General features: G+C 41.6%; 3 protein-coding genes across 5 annotated transcripts in view; 1 reads left to right on the forward strand and 2 right to left on the reverse strand.

Annotated features, from left to right (window-relative positions):
* Positions 1–469: 469 nt before the first annotated feature.
* phb (prohibitin) lies at positions 470–4,838 on the reverse strand. The gene is made up of 7 exons (XM_010775422.1): positions 4,735–4,838; positions 4,110–4,217; positions 3,524–3,685; positions 1,940–2,082; positions 1,719–1,835; positions 1,525–1,620; positions 470–1,385 (listed from the first exon to the last, which is right to left on the reverse strand). The coding sequence occupies exons 2-7, from the start codon at positions 4,192–4,194 to the stop codon at positions 1,173–1,175; spliced, it is 816 nt and encodes a 271-aa protein (XP_010773724.1). The 5' UTR covers positions 4,195–4,217; positions 4,735–4,838; the 3' UTR covers positions 470–1,172.
* Positions 4,839–7,281: 2,443 nt separating this feature from the next.
* On the forward strand, positions 7,282–13,808 carry LOC104949141 (uncharacterized). Of its 3 annotated transcripts, none has more exons than XM_010775424.1 (6): positions 7,282–7,382; positions 9,068–9,242; positions 9,591–9,694; positions 9,788–12,511; positions 12,879–13,087; positions 13,185–13,808. In XM_010775424.1, exons 2-6 carry the CDS (start codon positions 9,068–9,070, stop codon positions 13,270–13,272), a joined length of 3,300 nt encoding a protein of 1,099 aa, XP_010773726.1. In that variant the 5' UTR covers positions 7,282–7,382; the 3' UTR covers positions 13,273–13,808. The 3 variants fall into 3 exon arrangements, with proteins under 3 accessions (XP_010773726.1, XP_010773727.1, XP_010773729.1); XM_010775425.1 differs by having other exon boundaries at positions 7,305–7,382; positions 9,065–9,242; XM_010775427.1 differs by having other exon boundaries at positions 7,305–7,377; positions 9,065–9,242.
* Positions 13,805–21,246, reverse strand: part of vat1 (vesicle amine transport 1) — a 35,295-nt gene continuing 27,853 nt past the window's right edge. Inside the window, exon 6 of the mRNA XM_010775423.1 lies at positions 13,805–19,134. Coding sequence (XP_010773725.1) covers positions 18,862–19,134 — 273 coding nt within the window. The 3' untranslated portion in view covers positions 13,805–18,861. The remainder of the gene's footprint in view (positions 19,135–21,246) is intronic.

Genomic DNA, 21,246 nt, shown 5'->3' on the forward strand with positions numbered 1-21,246 from the left:
TGAGGACCGATTTATCCCCTCAAAGGAGAAATCCTTTGCAAGTGTCATTCATTTATTCTAATTATACTATTATCTTAATATTTTTTTCATACCTCACGAATTTGATAGCTTGGTGTTTGGTCCTTAACTTAGTGTTTTCAGCGCTTCCAGGTAAATTATTTTACGTATTTCACAATTGCCTCTTGAGACTCCAGCATGATACTTAAAGAGATAAATAACATTCGCGATCATACATAGGATACGGGTTTAAAATGAATATTTTATAATACATTTAAAATGTAGTTATTTGATTCAAATAAACCATCGCTTCTTAAATATATTTGTATTACACTAATAGTTATCAGTTGCATAGTTTTAATGTTTGCAACTAAACAGTGCAAATGACTCTTTGTTTTTTTTAAATGGGGATATATTTTGACACACCCTCCTGTGGTGATTAGGATTATACATATACAAGAAGTGTGAGAACTTGGGAGATAGACACATTTATTGTTAAGTCATTTCTGTGACATGGGGCATACACATTGTCCACACAAACTAAAGAAACAACTGAAAATAATGAAGGATCATTACCAAGTAGGCACGTTCCAATTATTTGGGTATAGCAATATTATTCACGAAGAAATAATTTGCTAGAAAGTAGATTGTTCCTGGAATCACAAGGAGTGCCTTTCATTACAGATCTGAATATACAGTTACACAATTTGATGGAACATTCCAGCAGAAATCACAGAGTAATGGCATTTAGCATTCACAATTGATCACCTTATCTTAAAAAGCAATCAAACTGTTCTCCCTTGGTGTTAAAATCAATCTGTTGCTTTTTTAAATACATCCAGTGCTCTGAAACAATGTAGCAAAGATGAATCTTAAGATAATGTACTGCATTGTCTATTATGCGGGCACTATATATATTCATATATATATATATATATATAGAAGGTTAACCTCAACTTCCTTACACATGGGTTGAATTCATTATTGTATCCGTCGCGGACCTCTCACTTTGTCTCCTACCATCCTGCTATCAACAGAGCCCAGTCCAGATTTGGAAAGAGTTGGAGGAATGTGTGTGAAGTTGAGTCATTTATTTAACACTTCAACCACCCATTCCATGGCCCTTGTAACAGCCTGTGACAGCGATAGTGGGCTAGACATGATGTGAGAAGTTATCACTGGGGCAACTGAAGCAATGTGCCCTGTCCGGATGGCAGGTAAGTGACGTTACGGGAGCGGGAGAGCTGTAAAGCGATTTCCTCAGCTGCCTCCAGCTTACGCAGCTCTACCAGACCATCACCAGCTAGCATCAGGGAGTTGGCGATTAGCAACGCAGCCTGGGAATCACCCTCTGCTGAGATGATGGCCGCCTGCTTCTGTTGCTCTGCCTAAAAAAGGACAAAACCATTTTTGAGAGCTGCCACAAAAACTGTAATTCAAGCTTTCACCTTTTCCCCAATAGAGAGTATACTGCATACATAGACATTTCTGTAAAAAACAAGTAGAACAGGGTTTAAAAATAATTACCTTTTCTACAATGAAACGGGCCCTCTCAGCCTCCTGCTGGGCAACCTGCTTCATCTCAACAGCCTCTGTGAATTCCTTGCCAAAGGTCAAGTGTGTCTGAAAGAATACAAAACAAACAGTTGTTTCTTAAAGTTAAAATCCAAGTAAAAAGGAAAAGCTGGACAGTGTTGCAGAATTTGTCAGCAGCTTCATACCAGTGAAACGTCATCCAAGATGAGGCCGAAGGTGTTGGCTCTTTCTGTGAGGTCATCACTGACCTGACGAGACACAAGCTCTCTCTGGGTAATGAGCTCACCAGCATCAAACCTAGCCTGTGGAAAAATAAAATAGTGGAGGAATCAGTTTATAAGCTAACTATCACTCATTACAAAAACAGTCATCTTTTTATTTGCGACTACTCTTGAATGACTCTTACCACCACAGACTTCAAGACCTCTGTGGTGATGGATGGGAGCACCCTTTCGTCATAATCCTCGCCAATACTGGTGAAGATGCGTGGTAGCTGGTTGGTGACCGGCCGGAAGAGGATACGCAACGTGATGTTTACATTCTGCAGATCTGTGGGGGGAATTTTTAAAGTTTAATTTTTACAGCACACATTAGACTACAAGTAAAACAAATACAAACTAGGGATGGGAATTCGAAAGCAAATTGGCATGTTGAAACTAACAATGAAGACAAATAAGATGAATACTTGATTCAAAAATACATTTTATTAAACTTTCTGCTGAAAGAAATAAAACATCTGTCCGTCAACATTTTAAACCAAGGATAGCAGATCAGATCAGATAAAAGACAACCTTTTTCACATTGTCAAGTAGAGATGGGTATCGTTAAGGTTTTAACGGTACTACTACTTTTATCGATACCGCTTATCGATCCGTTCTTTTAACGGTACTCTTATCAGTTCTTTTGAAAAATAAACAAGGTAAATTAACTAAACAAAATTGTGAACAAAATTAACATTGCTTTTTATTTAAATTAAATAAATAATATTTCAAATCAAAAGAAACAAGAATGTTTTAACAAATTGTATTAAATAATGTGATGACAGAACTGTAAACAGAATAGCTGAAACTTTAACCAAATAAATAACTCAGTTACCTCTAATCATTAACCCATGTTTGTATAATTTAGTTAACTCTGTGTGTTGCTGCTAGCATACATAATACCTGACTATACAGAGGGGCTACAGAGCTACTAGAAAGACAGTCGAAAACTGTGCATTTCTCCGTCTGAATGTGGTGCACTTTTGCTAAATGTTTAGACAAATTGCTCGTGTTACCGCCCTTACATGCTAAACTCTTTTTGCACTTTTGGCAACGAGCATTGTCCACATCGAGACGGGTAAAGTTGAACCACACCTTGGAGCGCTTCTCTCCGCCGTGTGTGTGTTGCTGCATGTAGCAGCTGCGTGTGTGTAAACTGCCCCGCCCCCTCGCAAGCAGGCGGGGGAGAGAGATCTCTTGTCTGGATTGGAAAGATCGAAAATACAACAAGACGCATTTTGTAGTCTTATTGCATATTTGAAACGGAGTTTGCGACACTAAGACTGCGATATAATGTTTATGTAGCAATAATACATATGACATGTTTTAAATCTCTCCAGTACAGATAAAGAGACCGATAACGGTGGAGCTTAATGGCATGTAAAACACACGTTATGACGTCACAAACGAATCAACGACTGAATTAGTTGGCAACTAACTTGGTCATTGATTTTAATCGATTAAGTGGATTAGTTGTTGCACCCCTAGCGTACAGTTTGAGTTGCATTGATAGGTCATGTTTGCAAAGTTTGTAGATAAAACGTTAACATTCATAGCATTCTTTATTAGGGAACTCTAGATGTTAGTTGTGCCAGCTTTTTTTTCCGACCCAATAGCCTTTCCAAGAGGAATGTGGAATTCACAAATAACCGATAAAGCTTCCTGAGGTTTAAGAGACATGTTTATGAGCAAAAATAACATTACAGTGGTTTAGTTCATGATTGATGTACCTTTGCTGCCTGTGGTGACAGGGACGTTGCGTGGACGGGAACGACAATCAAAGATGATGGGCTTCTGAACCCAAGGAATGAGGAAGTGGGTCCCTTCACCAACAACAATATCTTGCACTCCTCTGAACCTGTCAAATATCACAGCCTGGTGCCCTGCATCAACTAAAGAAAGAAGAATAGTTAAACTCCCGGCCAAGAGGTTTGTGTGTAGCATAAAGTGTTTAATTGTTTAAAAATGAACATTTGTAATGCATTCTGTCAAATTCTTGTTTTTTTTCTACAATGTGTACTCTGTATAATTCTGTTAATATACATGTGTTTGATTTTGTTGCAGTATTTTGAACTTCACTGAGCACCATATGAAATTACAGCAGTTTAATGTGGGGTGCAACACACTTGCTTTTATAAGTTTAAACAGATGAGTGAGTAAGTACGATGTGTTATTGGAATAGTAAAAATTACATGAATGAATCGAAATAAGTGTTCAAATTGGGGAAACTGGCTTAGTGGTACCTAACCACTTATGTGTTAGGAGCATAGACTGTATATATAAAGGTTAGAAGTTGTCCAATTGACCAGCACTCACCATTGAAAAGGGCAGAAGTCATAACACTTCCACCGATGGCAACTGCCAGCCCCAACTTCCCAATAGTCTCGAAAAGCTTGGCCATGATAGCAAATCTCCTTCTAGCAACTAACCAGGACAAAAAGTTGAAACAATTAATACACAAAGTAAACGATTTACGCATTTGAGATAGATTTGTTTAGAAAGCCATTTGCATCTCTGTTATCCAGTACTATTTCATTTGTCCTTGGCCTTATGCTGAAAGATGCCAAGGCTGTGGGTGTTAGCTAATGTAGCTCACATGCTAGCATTAGCTTATCAGCTAGCTGTGTACCAAGTAGCTAGCAAGCTAAGCCGACTAAACCGACCACTGTAGCTTAAGAGTTTGCGAAATGTTCAAATATACCCATACAACATTTAAAAAACGTTTAAACTAGAATAAAGCGTGTATCAGCACAGTCAGCTGGGTGACAGTGCGCATGTTACATCTCTGATCCAAACTGGAAGCTCGTGTTCGCAACCCTTTTGATATAACGACATATATAAAATAATCCTCCAGTTTTTTTTGTAATTACTACCTTGCATATATTTGGCTATACAATCAAGCATTTTTAGTGACACTGAGACATTGCATGTTATAACTCACCTCAGTTTTGTTCAGATGTCTGTGACCTCCACCGACGTACGTACAACACATGAAATATCTGCTCCACTGGGCATGCGCAATGGATGTAGCAAAGTAGCCTCTGATTGGACAAAACGCAAATCTCTTATTCTACTACTCTCCAAAGGGATTGACATTCATTGTAATGTGCATTACTGCCCCCTACTGTTTTTAGAGTCTGGGAAGACCTTATCGTCTTTAATAAGTACCACACTTTGCTCTTTGCACACAAGTTGTTTTAATAATTTTTGGATGTAGTAAAGGGTATTACTTTACAATCGGAATATTGGTCAATAACCCCATTTATCTATTCACTGTGTAACTGTTGTCATTGTAATTTACAGAATTGTACTTATATCTGACAGCTAGGCAAAGTTATTTCCTTTCAGAGATCTATTATGTGTGCCTTTCTTTGTATTCCTGCAAAATACAGCACAATTAGTTAACTAATTAACTATAAAGTAAATTAGAGAATTGTTTGAACTTGTGTTGTTGATTTGTAGATATTTTCTTAAGTAAAATACAAATTCACAAGTGTACAAAGTATTCTTTTATACTAATATATGTATTACAATTAAAGGCCTGCATTCAAACTCCCACCTAATAATGTGTCAACAGTAAAGTACGCATACAATTATTAACACCAATGCAACAATGTGTAAGTACCATGTAATGTTTGTAATGCATTAAGGTGGAGCTAGCTTTATTTACTTTATATAGGCTCAAGTAGAGTAATTTAATCCAGAGTTTTAAACTTCAAATTCCCCTTAAAGGGTCACAACAAAAATCTAATGGGTCTACTTTGAAGTAGGCCTATAGATGAGAGTAACAAATGTGTCACTTCCGGGCAAAAATAACGGCTCCGCCCACTTTTGGGGGAAAACAATGCTGTCAGTTGAACGGCGGTCAATACAAATTCTGAAGTTTTTGCCAATCCGATCAGAAATGTAAGAAAACCGGAGATTTTTGGATCTTCAAAGAGCCCGATTCCAATGGCCAGACAGGCAAACAATTGCATTAAGCCATTAGAAATCGACGATCGGGCTCGATATATGGTTAAATAAAGCAGTAGGCTATTTATTTTCATAGATGAGAGTAACATCTACGTCACTTTACGGCCCCGCCCACTTTTGGGGCATACGTCACTTCCGCCAAACGAAGGCTGTCCCAATTTTTAAAAAAAGACAAGACTCCTCCGAATGCGGCCCGCAAATGCAGCCTTCTTTCCCCAGATTTAGAGGATACATCTGATGTACACTCCACGGTGTACCATATCCCAGGATGCAACGGGTGACGGTGACGAATGAGTTTTAAAAAAAATATATGGCTTGTAACGTCCCATCAACGGCTACAACGGTTTCAGCTGGATTCGTTTTTAAATGTACTCACCCAAATAGTAAACGACATGAAAGAAAAGTAAACCTATTTAATTTGTGTATTTAAATATACGGGCAATTGGAGATGTCTTCTTTATATTACATACATAAAATAATATGAAGTGAAAATATTTCTAAACCCTGTTTGGTTTTCATATTGTTGGGATTCATTATAAAGCTAATTTATTTATTTAACTGCTTTTGTTATACAAATCTTACTGCAACAATTTTGTTTTGATAGGGAGCAAGGAGCAGACTGCGCAATTTATCCAGATGCGCGGGGAGAATGAAGCCCTCTTCACGGGGGCCTGTTGCGACCTCGAGAAAATAATTTAAACATAACACCAAAATAAGTACAGCTAGATCTGACTCCATATTGAACAGTTTTGAAAACAGTTTTGAAAACAGTTTTAAAACAGTTTGAAAATATTTTGCCTAGTGTCAGAAATTATTACCGGCACTTGTGACTGCAGCTGGTTGCTAGGTGACGGGGGCAGCAAAATGTAGGGGTAACTGCCGGTGACGTACAAGGACATGCTCCGTCGAGGACCCAAGCTGGGTCCTCCGCGGACTGCGAGGCTGGGTCCTCAGGAGGACCCAGCCTCTGAATTGGGACACAGCTGTTAGCTGTCATTTGAATGGCGATCGAGCCTGAAGCCACAGAGATCTTCTGTTACTGTCCTTTCTTCTTAGAGGAAGTACAGAAACACGTAACTCTGGATTTGTTTTAATGTTTGAGGTGCAATAAACGACACAGCAGCTTTTTGGCATGATAAAACTATTATGTTCTGCCTCACTCATGAGAGTAACAGCTGGAGAAATTACAGCCTTGCCTACTGATTTTAATTTAACCATATATCAAGACCGATTGTCGATTACCAATGATCGAATGTAATTGTTTGCCTGACTGGCCATCGTAATCGAGCTCTTTGAAGATCCAAAAATCCATGGTTTTCAAAAAAAATTGATCGGATGGGCAAAAACTTCAGAATTTGTATTGACCGCCATTCAAATGACAGCGTTGTTTTCCCCCAAAAGTGGGCGGGGCCGTATTTTTTGCCCGGAAGTGACGTAGGTGTTACTCTCATCCACCTATGCTCTCATCTTGTAAGGCGCAGTCAAACAGCACTTGATCGCCCCCTAACGTGGACATGATGCATTACACATTACTCTGTAGTTTCACTTTTCCTGCATGGCTTGTAAAGTGTGACGGCCTTTGAAAGATAGCGAAAACCGCCGTGAAACATTTGTAAGGTCAGTAATCTCTAACAATTTTAAAGATATACGAGATGTATTGTGACAGGTAATAACAGCGTCGGGTGCAAACGGAGGATACATCGATAATGCGATAGGCAGATTTGTCGGAATATTTTCACTTCCTTGATACCCAGCTCTGCAAATGTGTCTTTCATGCTCGCTTTTACATGTATTTTGGACTTCCTGTAACAACAAACACTCGATGTTTTGCACATATGTTACTGGATGGCTGGATAGAGAAGAGCGTTTAGATTTAGATTTCAAGTCAATATTATTAACTTCACGAAATATCTATTGTGGGAAAAACAAATGCTTAAAACGAGAGATTTATTATTTTGTAATTTGTCAAGCATTGCCAACACGACAGCAGCAAATGTTGATGGGAATGAGCAAGACGGGGCGTTATCTTCATCTGTATCAATTTGCAATTTCTATTCAAAATGTTCACATTGAATTTCATATTGCAAGAGGGGATTTGAACCAAAAAAGGGGTTGCAACACCTTTTTCTTACAACATAGTAAATATATGTTATGGTAGTCAGATAATTAATGATCGTATATCATAGATTACGTCAATGTTTTAAAGAAACCGCTTTAGATGAAATGGAGAGGACACCTTAAAAATCTCAGAAATTCAAAAAAAGTCGAGGAAGGCACCTGAAATGGACGTTTTTTAATGTTGATGTAGTGTCTCGGTAATCCCCAATAGAGGGTGCTATATTATCACACATTTCCTCCAGACCCGGCGCCAGAACAAATCTACAGAGGGCATATGATTTTCATGGGAGGGCGGAGGGCACACAAAACCGTCATGTTCCCCGGCCAGTGTCGACGCCAGATATTTTCTTTTGGGGGTACTGTGGGGTAGCTTGACGTTTCATAGAGGGTGCTCAAATATAGTAGGGTTTCCCATTAATGCACCGGCGCTACAGTGGAATGTTCTACTGGCTGCAACACTCCCCACACGCACAGTACACCCGCGACTGTTACAATGAAGGCTCGATAATCAGCTCACGGCATATAGGTAAGCAGGGACAAAGTGCTATTTTTTTTAAGTGGGGGGTGGACCTAACATTCTCTAGGGGGGTCCGGGGGCATGCTCCCCCGGGAGGATTTGTTTTTAAATATTGAAGTTAAAAGCATCAATCTGCTGGTGGACTTTGAGAGCAAAATTAAGAGATCTATGGATACATCTCTCAACACCCATATGAAACAGAACTGTAAACAGATTTTCTATTTCTTTATGGATATTTTACAAATCACTCTCCTTTTAAACTGTATTCTTGTTTTACTGTCATATAGTAGGCTATTTCATACCTGTTTTTCATTTATTACTCTTATATTACTATCTGACATCACATACATCGTAGCATTAAAGTTCACAGTTTATTTATAATAAAAAAAAACAATTAGGGAATAATAAAAAACGTGTTTATTGGGGGAGGGCAGGCATGTCAAATGGGAGGGCCTGGCCATCCCACGGTGCCGGGTCTGAGTCTCCTCCTCCCTGTTTGCAGGGGTGGGGTTCGTGAATGGCTGACTTTTACATTAACATCTTAATGAAGGGCTATTGTGTTTGATCTTCTTCTCTTCATTCTGTTGATATTCACACTCACCATTCCTGAAGAATTATGTTATCTTCGGGCAGTCACTCTTTTTAACTGCAATGATTCTCCCAGCAGATGGCTGAGACTGTGAGGGTGAGTGGTCTGCCCGCAGACATTGAGGATGAGAGGCTGAAAGACAAGCTATTCATCCACTTTCTGAGAGCCAGGAATGGAGGAGGGGAAATAAATTCTGTCACTATTGTCAAGGCAACGCCCATCTCTGCCCTCATCACCTTTGAGGACAGTGGAGGTCAGTAAGATCAGGGTGTGTGCATGTCTATGCATATGAATTACAAGGAGGGGGATTCTTCTGCATGCTTATGTGATTCCAGTACATTGGTGTAAAAATAGTGATTATTACATTATCAAGGTTGCAATAGAACGTCACATGCTTCATTAACTTTTACTCTAAAGACTTAAAAATGTAGTTGTACATTGCAAGGTATTAGTAATATACTTCACCACTTTTTCTCTTACCAGTGATTTAGACAAAGCTGAAATGTTGACATGCAAGTCAATGGAATAGCCAATGGTTAAGAGCTTAGTCAGGATGCTTCACAGATTGAGATTGATTTCTGACTGATGACCCCTTTCACAGTGGCACAGAGAGTTATTGAACAAAGCCCGCATCTTCTGGAAGTGGATGGGAAGAAGTATAAAGTCGTTGTTATTAAGCACAACGAAAGCCTGGACCCAGACAAGGTATACCTAAGTAGAATTTCAAAAGATATGTTACCAAGTGCTGAATATAAAATCCATAAATGATTTGTTGTCGGTCTTCTTCCCTCACCATAGGTCATCTTACATTTATCAGCAATTGTTGATTACAGCCAGCTTCCTGGGGGATTATTGGCACTGTCAAGCCTTCACAAAAGCCACCCTGAAATCAAGATAAGCCATGATGCTACTGAGATATTATGCACATTGCATGGCGCCTTTTCAAAAGTCCAGGCAGCTTTGGAACAGCTGTTGGGTCATCCTGGAGGCCCAAAATCAGCAGCAAACAAAGACTCAGGTCAACCTGCCACCAGGGGCTCCAGGTCTGTTCAGATAGCACAGAAGCCTCAAACTCTGGAGTCAGAAGATCTGAGCAGGAAATCATCTAAGCAGAGAGAAAAAAGAGAGAAAGTTGACCTTGGCATGCCTTATGATGAGAACAACTCTAGCTCATGTAAACCGCTGACACCTGCTGGTTCTGGCCTGGAAAATAATGACCAGATAGAGGGTCCAGTTTTGCAGCTTCCTGGGCATCCTACGGCATCAGGGGAGGATTTGTCACTCATTTTGGATGCAGACATGTTTGAGTATCTGAAAAAACACTGCCGAAAGGAATACCAACATATCCTTAGTCAGTATAGTGTTGATGTAGTGGATATGACAAATCATGGGTTGACAACTCTGTTTTTGAAAGTTGGAGTGGAGGAGGGTGGTGAAGATCAGAAACGCCTAAAATTGGCAAGACAGGCAATAAGTAGTCTTTACCAGGAGAATGAGAAGAAGATCCGGCGAGGCCAGCTCTCCAAGAATATCCTGTCTCTCAGGGGTGGACTGCAAAAGGCCATGGAGGACTTAAGTGTCAGATTTCCTAAGCTTCTTCTGAACGAAGATGACCAAAATATTTATATTATTGGGAGTAGTAGTGATGTTTCTGAGGCCAAGCATTTTCTTCTCCTTGACCCTGTCGAAGTGATAGGTAAAAAAGAGAATGTAGCCAGTCTTCTTAAATATCCTTCATATTCAGGTTCATCAACTCATGCAGATGAGTTTAATGTTCCCCTGACTGTGTCCTCTTCTCTGGATGACAGGATAGAGGAGGATGGGTGCAAAGCTGAAGGAGCCAGAAAGTATAAACTGGCCGCTCGCTTTAAGGACTCAGGGCTTGCTGCATTAGGCCGTCGACCCACTGACTTCACCTTACGAGGGCTCTCATCTCCTAGTAGACAACCACGCCTGGGGCCAATTTTAGGGCAAAATGTGCTGTCAGAAACAGCAGGGGTTTCTGGTGAGAGTGTCCCCAGAGCATTAGCCCAAAACACTGGAGGCGACATCTTGTTTAGGAGTGGAGATGCTTTGCCTTCAACTTCTTCCATGCAGAATAAAACCTCCTTAAACTCGCATTCAGTTGATACTCGACCAAAGTCTTTAACATCCCCCCTTAGCACCACCAGTTTGTCAGGAGGCCCTCCGCTTCCACCTGCTGGGTCTGGTTCCACCTTGAAGAGAGCCAGTAGTTTCTCAGGATCGCCGCAGCAGAAGGCGCAAGTTATGAGTCAGAAGAGTCAAGACGACTCTGGCAAGCCTACAGTAAGAGCAAGGGGCAGGTCCTCAAGCTTCAGCAACCAAACAGGGAGGGACAAGCTGGAAGTCTACAATGCAGATATTACAGTTTCCAATGTGATGTGGAAGTATATAAAAGAGGCTTTCAGGACCCGAGTGGAAGACCTGACTTCTGATGTCCTGATGAAAGAGATCGGCTCAGGGGGCATTGGTAATCTGACTGTCACCTTAAGAGGAGCAAACTCATCCAAAGTGAGTTCATGTCTGCTAGGTTTAGAGAAGCTGGTTGGTTCAGTTAGTGTAGACTTTTATGTGCAGCAGCTGCGTTTGTCAGAGTTGGGTATCACTGACACAGCAGATGAAACCTTGGAGGCTTGTTGTGCTGAGGTTCGGAGCCGCTTCAAAAAGGTTGTGTTGCAGATTGTAAAAGAGAGCTTATTTCTCCTCGGCCCAGAAACTTTGTGTTCTCAGGTAGCTGCGTCTTTGCTTGAGGTATTTACTGGAGATTCGGCCCAGATACCTGAACAACACGACTTCTCTGGCCCCTCTACCTCTGACTGTAATCCATCCACTTTTTTACAAATGAACGAGGACCAAAATACGAGCCTTCACAGTTACAGTTATCCTCAGGTGATGCTAAACAACCCAACAGGCAAAGCAAATGGAACTGACAGTCAGGAAAGAACAGCAAACCACAGAAGGGTCATTTTTGAGACAGATATTGTGAATGGAGCTATTAGTCAGCCGTCAGTGAGGAAAGACACTGTTATAAAAGAGAAAGTGAAAATTGTAAACACATTGGAGATAGATGGACAGAAGACTAAGACATTTGTCAACCACTATAAAGCAGGAAATTATAGACCTGTGAGTCATGTGAATGATGTTGAGTCAACAACAACCCCTGCTGATGAAGACCTCCATAAGCAGGAGAGAACTGTCCATTCTAAACAGGAGGACAGTGTACAGCAAAGACAAACCATGGTCCCAGACACAGAGGAATCCAGATCAAATCCAGAAGGGTGCGTCTGTGTGTGTGGTGAGAGTAAGATGCTGACGAAAACTAAGTGTGGTGCTGCCTTCTGCTCCAAGTGCCTGGACGTTGTCCATGCCCACTGCAGAGTTTGTCATAAGCAGGGCATCCAGGGGGAAATGACCTTCTGTAGAAAAAATATCAGCGTGCCAGGTCACACAAAAGACTCTGCGATCAAGATCACTTACATCATTCCTGATGGTATCCAAGGGGTGAGTGGCTTATTTTAAACTCACTGATAATTGTCGTATCGGATAGAGGACTTCCTGGAGTTGAAAGAAACAGATCATTATATTGTTATTGTACCTCAGTTTCAGTTAACCATATATATATATATGCTTTTAGATGTTAAGATATAGTATTTTACTATAGACACTCAACAATTAAGCCAAGATAGGCCTATAATTGCTTTTTGACATGCACTGAAAAATAGACTGTGATATTGTGCATAAGAAGTTACCGTTCTGTACGAGTTTCTTGTTAATGGTGTGTGCTATGTATCACATAGAGCTTTAATAACAATACTTAATATCTATAGACTTTGTTTACGACCATGGTCTTTGCTTTCCGCCTCACCAGGAGGATCACCCTTCTCCAGGAGAACCATTTCAAGGAGGTACCTTTGAAGCCTACCTTCCCGACAGCGAGAACACGAGGAAGCTGGTGCCCAGGCTGAAGAAAGCTTTTAAGCAAGGACTCACCTTCACAGTGACAGGCAAAGACACAGAGGCCAGGGTCGCTTGGGACGGCATCCCACACAAGACCACCGTACATGGAGACAAATCAGCGTGAGTGTGGATGTCAAAGAGAAAACAGAGCTGTAGAGTTTAGGCCACATTAGTCCATGTACCTAAAGCTGAACATTTTTATTTGTGTCTCTTTCAGGAATGGTTACCCAGATTCCACATATTTGACTCGTTTGTCTGAGGTCTTGGCCTCAAATGGGATTGAGGAGCAACCAGCCAAGTCTTAGGAACAAGAGCTATCTTCATAAATAATTGTATCATTCAAAAAAGGTTTGATCACAGCCATTTGCACTATTTTTGTGTGTTGAGTAGTTCACATTTTTTGAACAAGTTCCTGATGTTTGATTGTGTACATACTGTAGAGATTGAAATATTTTAAAGCTTTTATAGCTCTCGCTGCAGATGTTTTTGAACCCTTTTATACAATTGCTTTTAATATAGATGATTCAAGTTATAATTTGTCAAACTGACTGTGATGACAAATGGGACAAACCACCATTGTAAAAAATATTACATACAGCATTCCTGAAAAAAGAATCTCCATATCTCATAAAACAAATTGCTACACTGTTCTGTGTAGTGTGCTAGTACTTTAGTGTAGATATACATTTTGTACTGCCATTTTAAGGATCATTTAATTAAGAAAAAAAACTAGATATTCGTGGTAAATTGGAGTAAAGAGTAAAATGAATTACTTAAAAACCTGTATGTGTCTCTTCAACTTGTTAACAATGTTAAACAGAAATAAAAAAGCACATCTGAAGTTTTTGTTATGCTTTTTTTATTAGTCCTGGAAAACATGTAAGGCATATGGTAACATTACACACTGAAGCGTTACAAGCTCTAGAGGCAGGCCATGTGGACAACATGGCACCACACAGTAAACCCAGAGTCAAGCACAGAAGCAGCATCAATTCAAAGGGTTTAAAAAACAAAGTTGAGAGAGTGTTTGCAACAAGGAAAAACAACATATGGAAGGGCAGAGTAGAGGAGAACTAACATAGAAATCAACCTGTTGGAAATGACCATTGGTGACTGAACTCTAACGGGTCAGGGTTGGTGGGATGTGACGTAAAGTTAGTTTCTGAAACATTCCCAGAGAAAGGTTAAGGTGTGTCATGAATGGAGCAGCTGGCCATAACAGTGCCAATGCTTAAGGTGAGGTCAGGGGGCAGTGGATTGGCTTCAGTTGGCAACTTGATACGACTGGAAGGGCCTTCTGCCTCACACCATGCCACTACATGACCACTTAACTATCATGGAAAGAGACGGTGAGCTGTACATAAAAACATGCCTTATTTTCTGGTTGACTAAACATGCATCCTAGTACTGTACATGAAAAGTCCAGCGCGGTTGTACTTCCGTAGCAACTGCAATGGAGCTGTGATGTAAAAAAGACTGCTAAAGAAACAATAGCCGCAGGTTGATGTGGTTGTTTGGGTTTTCAGTGTGGATGAGTGAACAAAGTGAGAGAGCCTCGCACTTTGACTCTAAATACTAAAGCTTAAAGAACATGGATGGCCTGACAGTTTGTGCAGTGATATAGAACAATGTGTGTGTTAGTAAATGCTAAATGTAGTGGTTTTCTACATGAATAAATCTGCTGTTGGAATGACCTGAGAAACCATATAAAACATAACGAAGTTCACCTCAAATCTAAACAGTGGGTGCCTGTGAGGGACTTATCAGAAATACTACACTTATTGTCTCAGTGCATTAAATAGTAATACCAAATCTAAAACAGCAAATGTGTAGAAACTTACCACGTTGTTTATTTTGACTTTATTAAAACACAGTTTTTCTCCTGTGCACCTCTGAGTTGCTAAGCACTCTTGCATAAGTGTCTGGAATGACTGGGAAACCATTTCAAGATGACGTTACACTGCAGCTTCCCCATGGTGGAAGTGCACTCAGGCAACAGGCCAGCCCCAAACTGATTGAGTTCATCTCAAAGGCATTTTTAGCTCAGATATTATAATAGTTTTTCCACATGCGATTGAATGCATGCAGTTTCAAATTCCAGATGTCTAACTGATGTTTTATCTGCTATGATTGTGTAGGGAGAGAGAAGGGGGCGATATAGAGAGGAATTTTGGACTGCGCCTCTTGCACCGGCCAAGAGGCTCTGCAGATGCGGCGCAGGAAAAGACGAACGTCCCTTATAGTCTTTGAGCGAACTGGGATCGGAAATGCTGTGAAGCGGAAATGTTGTGTCTGGTGCAGACCAGAGCTGAGCTATGATCAGCCAATAAGCCGGGTTTTTGTGCAGCTGTGTTACAGTAATGGCATCCCTGCACAGCTGTGTGAAAACATCTGCTCCCTCACTTGCTACACAAGCCATTTGGAAAGAAAGTGAAAGAAATTGAAATCCATAGAGAGAATTATCATGGGGCTTTGGGGCTTGGAGGAGTTTTGTGTTCATCTATATGTCTTTTGGTGGAGTTTTGAACCCTAAATGCACCGCGCCCAGTCCCTTTTCACTGTGATACTAATACTATGGTTGTAAACGCTTCAACCTGTTGGGGTTGAAATTATGTGAGAGCTGGTAAAACACAGTCAAAAGGTTAAAAATACATAGGTAGGTGCCTCGGATTGAAGTAAACTATGCAAGGAGAGAGGCGCAGTGCAGGCCTATACTGGAGCAACACACACTGACTGATCAAAAACTACAAATTGTGTTAAACCTTTTGTAAACTGCAGCAGAATACTGTCAGCACCCATGGCATTGGGATAGAAATCTGACACGCTGTGACGACTCTTTTGTATTTTCACTTTTCTTCAAAGCTGCATCCAAAAACAGAATTTCCTTAATATTTTTTTTATGCACTGTATATATGCAAGGCATTGACAGAGGAATATACATACAATTTGGCACATATGGTTCAGACCAACAGAACGTTTTCATCACATTTAAAAAGGAGTGCAGGTTGGCATTAGAGAATGATCTTTGAACTTTAAACCCTTGGATAACAAAATAGACAAACAAACGGAAATATAAAGGTAAATTAAAACAAAACAAGTAAAACAAATTTTTTTTTTTTACTGAAGCGTTTGTTTCTCACATGGCACTCAGAACAGAAGCACCGTCCACAGGTTCACATAGGGAGCCCAGCAGATTAGAACAGAACACTAACCAAAGGCTGACAGGACACAGTCACTCCCCACACCAGCGTGGCTGTCGCACTCCGGCCCGGTGCATCCCACCCTGCTCCATATCTTACCTCCCACAGTCAAGGATGGATGAATGCTTTGATTTTAGCTGCCACCCAGGAGAAGTTGGCCCAGGCATGGACTGGCGGGCTGAACAATTAGAGGACCTGCGTGTCTGTTTCTATGTTTGTGTGTGCCACCTGTGCTTTCACTGAGCCTCAGCAGATGCACTGGGAGTGGATGATGGAAAACAGGCTGTAAACCTGGAGCAGAATGAAAGCCTGCGTGGGACTGGAGTGCGACTGCCATGCTTGTAAGTGCATTAAGATCAGCGAGCAGAGTGCAAAAATACTAATACCAACTGTCCTCATAACACAGGCCTCTTATCAGACAGGAGGGGGAGATAGAGTGAGAGGGGAGTGTTTGAGCTACATTATACTGTAGCAGAGTAGTGTGAGGGTGAAATGGGGCAAGGGTAAGGTGGGTGCTTTTAAAACCTGACAAACGACCTGAGGACACACACACACACACACACACACATCTTCACACACAATGGCACACCACACACAGCACACGAGGGAGGCCACTCATGCTAACACAACAACTTTTTTCTTTTCTTTTTTTTTTTTAAAACATTTTTTTTGGGTTTTTTTTACAAAGTCACTAGTCACCATCTGAGTCTCATACACTGAGGCCGGGCTCACAGACAGGCAGGAAGATACATTTCTAAGGTTTGAAGTTGATATCGTTCTACATGAAATATCTAGAATCCACTCAGTGGGATTTCTGGAGAGATTCAAAGGATTTACATTAATGACATTACACCAGGGAGACCAAATGCATACTAGCCATTAGGGGGAGTGGTGCAATGTTTTTGCAAGCACACCGCTAATTGCACAATCCTATTATTTCAATTTCACTGTTTTGAACAAACTGTTTTGGTGTGCCAAGTTTATAATCTTCAAAAACTGCTCCAGCTATTAATTGTATAATCAGAAATGCCCAATACGTTTATCTTTGTTGGAATACTGGTCGAATATAGAGTTAGGGAGGCAGAAAAGAGAGAGACAGGGAGAGAAACCGACCACAGTGCCTTCTCTTACGAGTCTGACGCCTGTTGCTATGCCGACCATAGAGAGGGAAATGGAAAGAGGGGGGAGAGAGAGTAGAGACAAGCAGGGGAGGCGAAGTATGGACGCCAGCTTGAATTGAATTCTCCTCTCTCAGGTCAGGGTGATCGACAAGCGAGCGGTCGCTGTGAAAGGAGCAGAATGCCATGGAATGCCTCAAGGAGGATCAGGGAGGAAGAGAGCCCGATCCCGAGGAAAAAAGGACTGATATTCACCTTCTTAACTTGCTCATTTTGAAAGCTTCACTGTCTCAGCATGACAGTGCCTCTTTTCATCCCATTCAGTGTGTATGCCTGTGTGTGTATTTGTGGCTTGTTTGAGCAGAAACAAATTCTCTCTTAATTGGCACTGCGCACTTCTTGCCAACAGTTGGTCAGCTAGAAAAATCTGTAACTAAGGAGAAGGAAGCTGAGCAATGATTTTCTGCCTCCCTATTCAACACGGCACACAGAGGCTCATTATGAGGGGAATTCATATTCAGGCAAGTACAAAACTGCACACACTATATTCAACTTCACTGAAATGTGGTGGGAACGCATGCGTTACTGAGCTTTCTCCCTCTCCACAGATAAAGATATATCAAAGCTAAAGCGATATAGGCCTACATAGGAAAATACTTGTATTCATCCTGGGGAAATTCAAGAATGATAACCAATTAAAGGCCTTGCAACAATAACACTATTGTTCAAGCAATCAAAAATCATGATCAAAACCATGATGCAAATATCTGCAGGGGAGCCGGGATGCATCAGCCAATCACAGGCATCGCTGACTCATCCTCCGTGACATAACTAAGCGCTGGACACTAAGGGAGCGACGTGTGGGTGGGTGTGGTTCTCCCATTCTCTGCCTGTCTGCGGGTCTGGCCCGTGGATGGGTCGGGGGTGGGGGTGAGCGTTGGGCGGTGCTGTGGGAGGTGGGGGAGGACTCAGCACAGAGAGAGGGAAGAGACGAGGTGGCAGGTGGAAGTCAGAGCAGAACAATTCAGCACAGTGGGAGTTGAGGTGCGGAGGGGATTGGGGGGTCGAGGGCGGGGCCGAAGTGCGAGCATTGATTACAGTCGTCAAGGAAACAGTAATACGCCCCAGGCCTGGAACGTACCCGCAATCCTCCACAGCTCTCTTGTCTTTGTCTGTCCCAACAGGAGACGTCTTTTGAGTGTTACTTTTGACATCTCAATTTTACAAGGTAACACGCTTACAAGGTGTTACAAGTGATTGGACTTTTTATTCGATTTTCTATAGATAAAGGCAAGAAAACGGGAAGGGAGGGGGGCGGGGGGGAGCCAGGCCTGAGTAATAACTGCCATTGTAGTGAAGTGGGGGCAGGGACTGGAAGAGATATATACGATTGATAGTGGTGTGATCATTTTGTAATAATCTACCCTTCTAACGCCTTCTAATCTTCGCTTACACTACGCCCTTACCCTCCTACCCCATCCATCTCCCTCCCCATCTCCCTCCTCCCCCCAACCCCACCCCCTGCTCCCAGGACACAAACTCCCAGCTGGTCTGCTTGACTCTCCATCCCTCCCTCTCACTTCTCCTCCTTGCTGGGCTCTTCCTTCTTCTCCTCTTCCTTCTTCTCCTCCTTCTTGGGCTCCTCTTTCTTCTTGTCGTCCTTCTTCTCCTCCTTCTTGCCATCGTCCTTCTTCTTGTCATCCTTCTTCTTGTCGTCCTTCTTCTTGTCGTCCTTCTTGTCCTCCTTCTTGGGCTCCTCCTTTTTCTCCTCCTCAGGCATGGGCTCTGTGGTGAGGATCACTTTGCCGATGTTGTTCCTCTCCTGCATCTTTCTCATGGCATCGCCCACCTGGGCGAGGGAAAGAAGGGGGGAAAGAACGTTATATAAAGTGAGATCACAGAGTGAAGGGTGGAAGGAGGGCAAGGAAGATTTTAAATACCCCCATCATCGAGGAAAATCTATTGAGAGCACACAGTATTAGCAAGTTTCTCTTCCACTATTGCATACGCACAGCAATAAGAGCCTCCTCGCACTCTGCGCCTCTAGTCTTCTGTTTTGAAACCACAGAAACACATTTTCCAGACTCAAATATAACTTCAATATGCAGTATATGAGGAACTTCATTTGTCTAAAGGCGACTTTAATAATATTTTAGCGGAAATGAACGTGTTGTAGCAGGAAAAAACAAAGAAACAAAGGAAAAAAGAATAGTAAGAAAAGAAAATGAGGGGAAGAACATACTGCAAATAGATATTATTTAATATAAGAATGTATGATGAATATAATGACATTTATATGAGAATAAATGGGCAGGAATCAAAAAAAGAATTTCCTCTGATCTCCCAATCTTATCGGGCAACGCATTTATGTTAATTGGAAATGTATATCATCCCTGGATTTTAAGTAGAGGAAAGAAAGGCGGAGGATTTTTTGGTTGTCATTTTTAGTAGGTGCAGGAGAATAAAGATGATATATATATCTTTTTTTTTGTAAAATTGGGTTGGGACCCACTGCAAATGAATCAATCAAAAATGTTTGCAGATGGTGCCCATTATTTAAGTAGAAGATTAAAGTAGGATTTTTACACTGGAAATATTTTTGAATTAAACAAACAAGTCTTGAATCAGATCATGAAGAGTTTAGGTGCCAATGTTCACTGTTCCAATCAGACTATTCAGATGAAGAGCACATGGGATAACAAATGTCACCTAGGTGTCATTAATAAGAGGACGCCTTGGAGAGTGTGAAAGGTAATTATTTTAATCGTTTATTTAAGATCTGCTCACTTTTGGCCCAGCCCCTGCCTTCCTCTCGGCTCCTGTTGGTTTGGAAGTGTGTGCATACTGTACATGCGGGGTATGTGCTTGTTCATTACGAGTTACAAGTATGGTCATTTATGAGGTACTTCATCTGCCTATGGAAGATTTGTATACATAGTCAAACATTTCTTAAGTTAATTTGTAAATAATAAATTGTAAGATAAAAGCTTACAATTATAGAATAAACCATTTCACATCTAGGGAGAGACACTGGGTTGACAGCTGATCCACTGAAACCTTATCCAATCCCAACTGATAAATTGTCCTCAAAACACTGAGGAGACCAACCCCACCCTGCTGTTGACCACGAGCTCACTGTCGTTACCGTCTCCATTGCCTCGCCCTGCCTCCTTCCCTTCGATCCCCCTCTCCGTGCGAGGCAGGCAGACCACCTAACGACCAATGCCACGGCAACAGGGCCATCTCCTAGCAACGTAAAGCCTCAGCTCAACCGTGGCCCTGACGATTCAGACACATGGGAAATAGGGGTGGGGGGGGAGAGTGTGGGAGTTGGAAGTGGAAGGGAGGAGGGGAGCAACTGGTGTCCTTCGGATGAGAAACACGCCTTCATCGTTACTGAAGGGGTGGGAGGGGCGAGTCCGGGGAATTATAAGAATCATCTTCAATGTGAATGAAAGTCACAGTAAGAGCTACTGATGCTCCTCCGACTGCTCCACCCACGTCCACCCTCCACTCTCTGAAATCTGTCGACCTCTCTGACTCCCAGGAATCTTGGACTGGAGTGTGCCATTTGCGGCTGCAGACGCGATGACCGTGATCCTCTTAGGTATCAGTGCGTATGTAGATGAGTAAGAAACCACACAACAGAGCAATAATGCTAATTTGTTAACATTGTCCAAGCGTGTGCATTGATTATTGGAGGAAAAAAACAGGGGTGACAACAAGATTGATGAAGGGCTGTGAGGGATTGGATCAGGGCGTGGCATTTTTTTCTCAGCGTGTAATAAAGATGTTTTTATCTGATAAATATCACAGTTATCTACGGTATAAGATTATTGTCTTTTACGCGGAGACTTGCACCCATTTGCCTTTAGCCAGACTGAAATATACCATTTCCCTCTTCTCCTCTGTGTTTCCACGGTCCTTCCATGTCTCTTTTTCATACATCAGGGCCCCTCCC

This window comes from Notothenia coriiceps, unplaced genomic scaffold, assembly GCF_000735185.1.
Source record: "Notothenia coriiceps isolate Sejong01 unplaced genomic scaffold, NC01 NC01_scaffold00015781, whole genome shotgun sequence".
Classification (NCBI taxonomy): domain Eukaryota; kingdom Metazoa; phylum Chordata; class Actinopteri; order Perciformes; family Nototheniidae; genus Notothenia; species Notothenia coriiceps.

Bases quoted from the DNA above. Each gene is read 5' to 3' on its own strand.
- phb (XM_010775422.1), bottom strand. From the start codon at position 4,194: ATGGCCAAGCTTTTCGAGACTATTGGGAAGTTGGGGCTGGCAGTTGCC. The intron at 3,686-4,109 runs GTGAGTGCTGGT...TTCTTTCTTTAG, and splicing joins GACTTCTGCCCTTTTCAATG to TTGATGCAGGGCACCAGGCT. The intron at 1,621-1,718 runs GTATGAAGCTGC...GTATTCTTTCAG, and splicing joins TCTTGGATGACGTTTCACTG to ACACACTTGACCTTTGGCAA.
- LOC104949141 (XM_010775424.1), top strand. From the start codon at position 9,068: ATGGCTGAGACTGTGAGGGTGAGTGGTCTGCCCGCAGACATTGAGGAT. The intron at 9,243-9,590 runs GTCAGTAAGATC...CCCCTTTCACAG, and splicing joins CACCTTTGAGGACAGTGGAG to TGGCACAGAGAGTTATTGAA. The intron at 12,512-12,878 runs GTGAGTGGCTTA...CCGCCTCACCAG, and splicing joins TTCCTGATGGTATCCAAGGG to GAGGATCACCCTTCTCCAGG.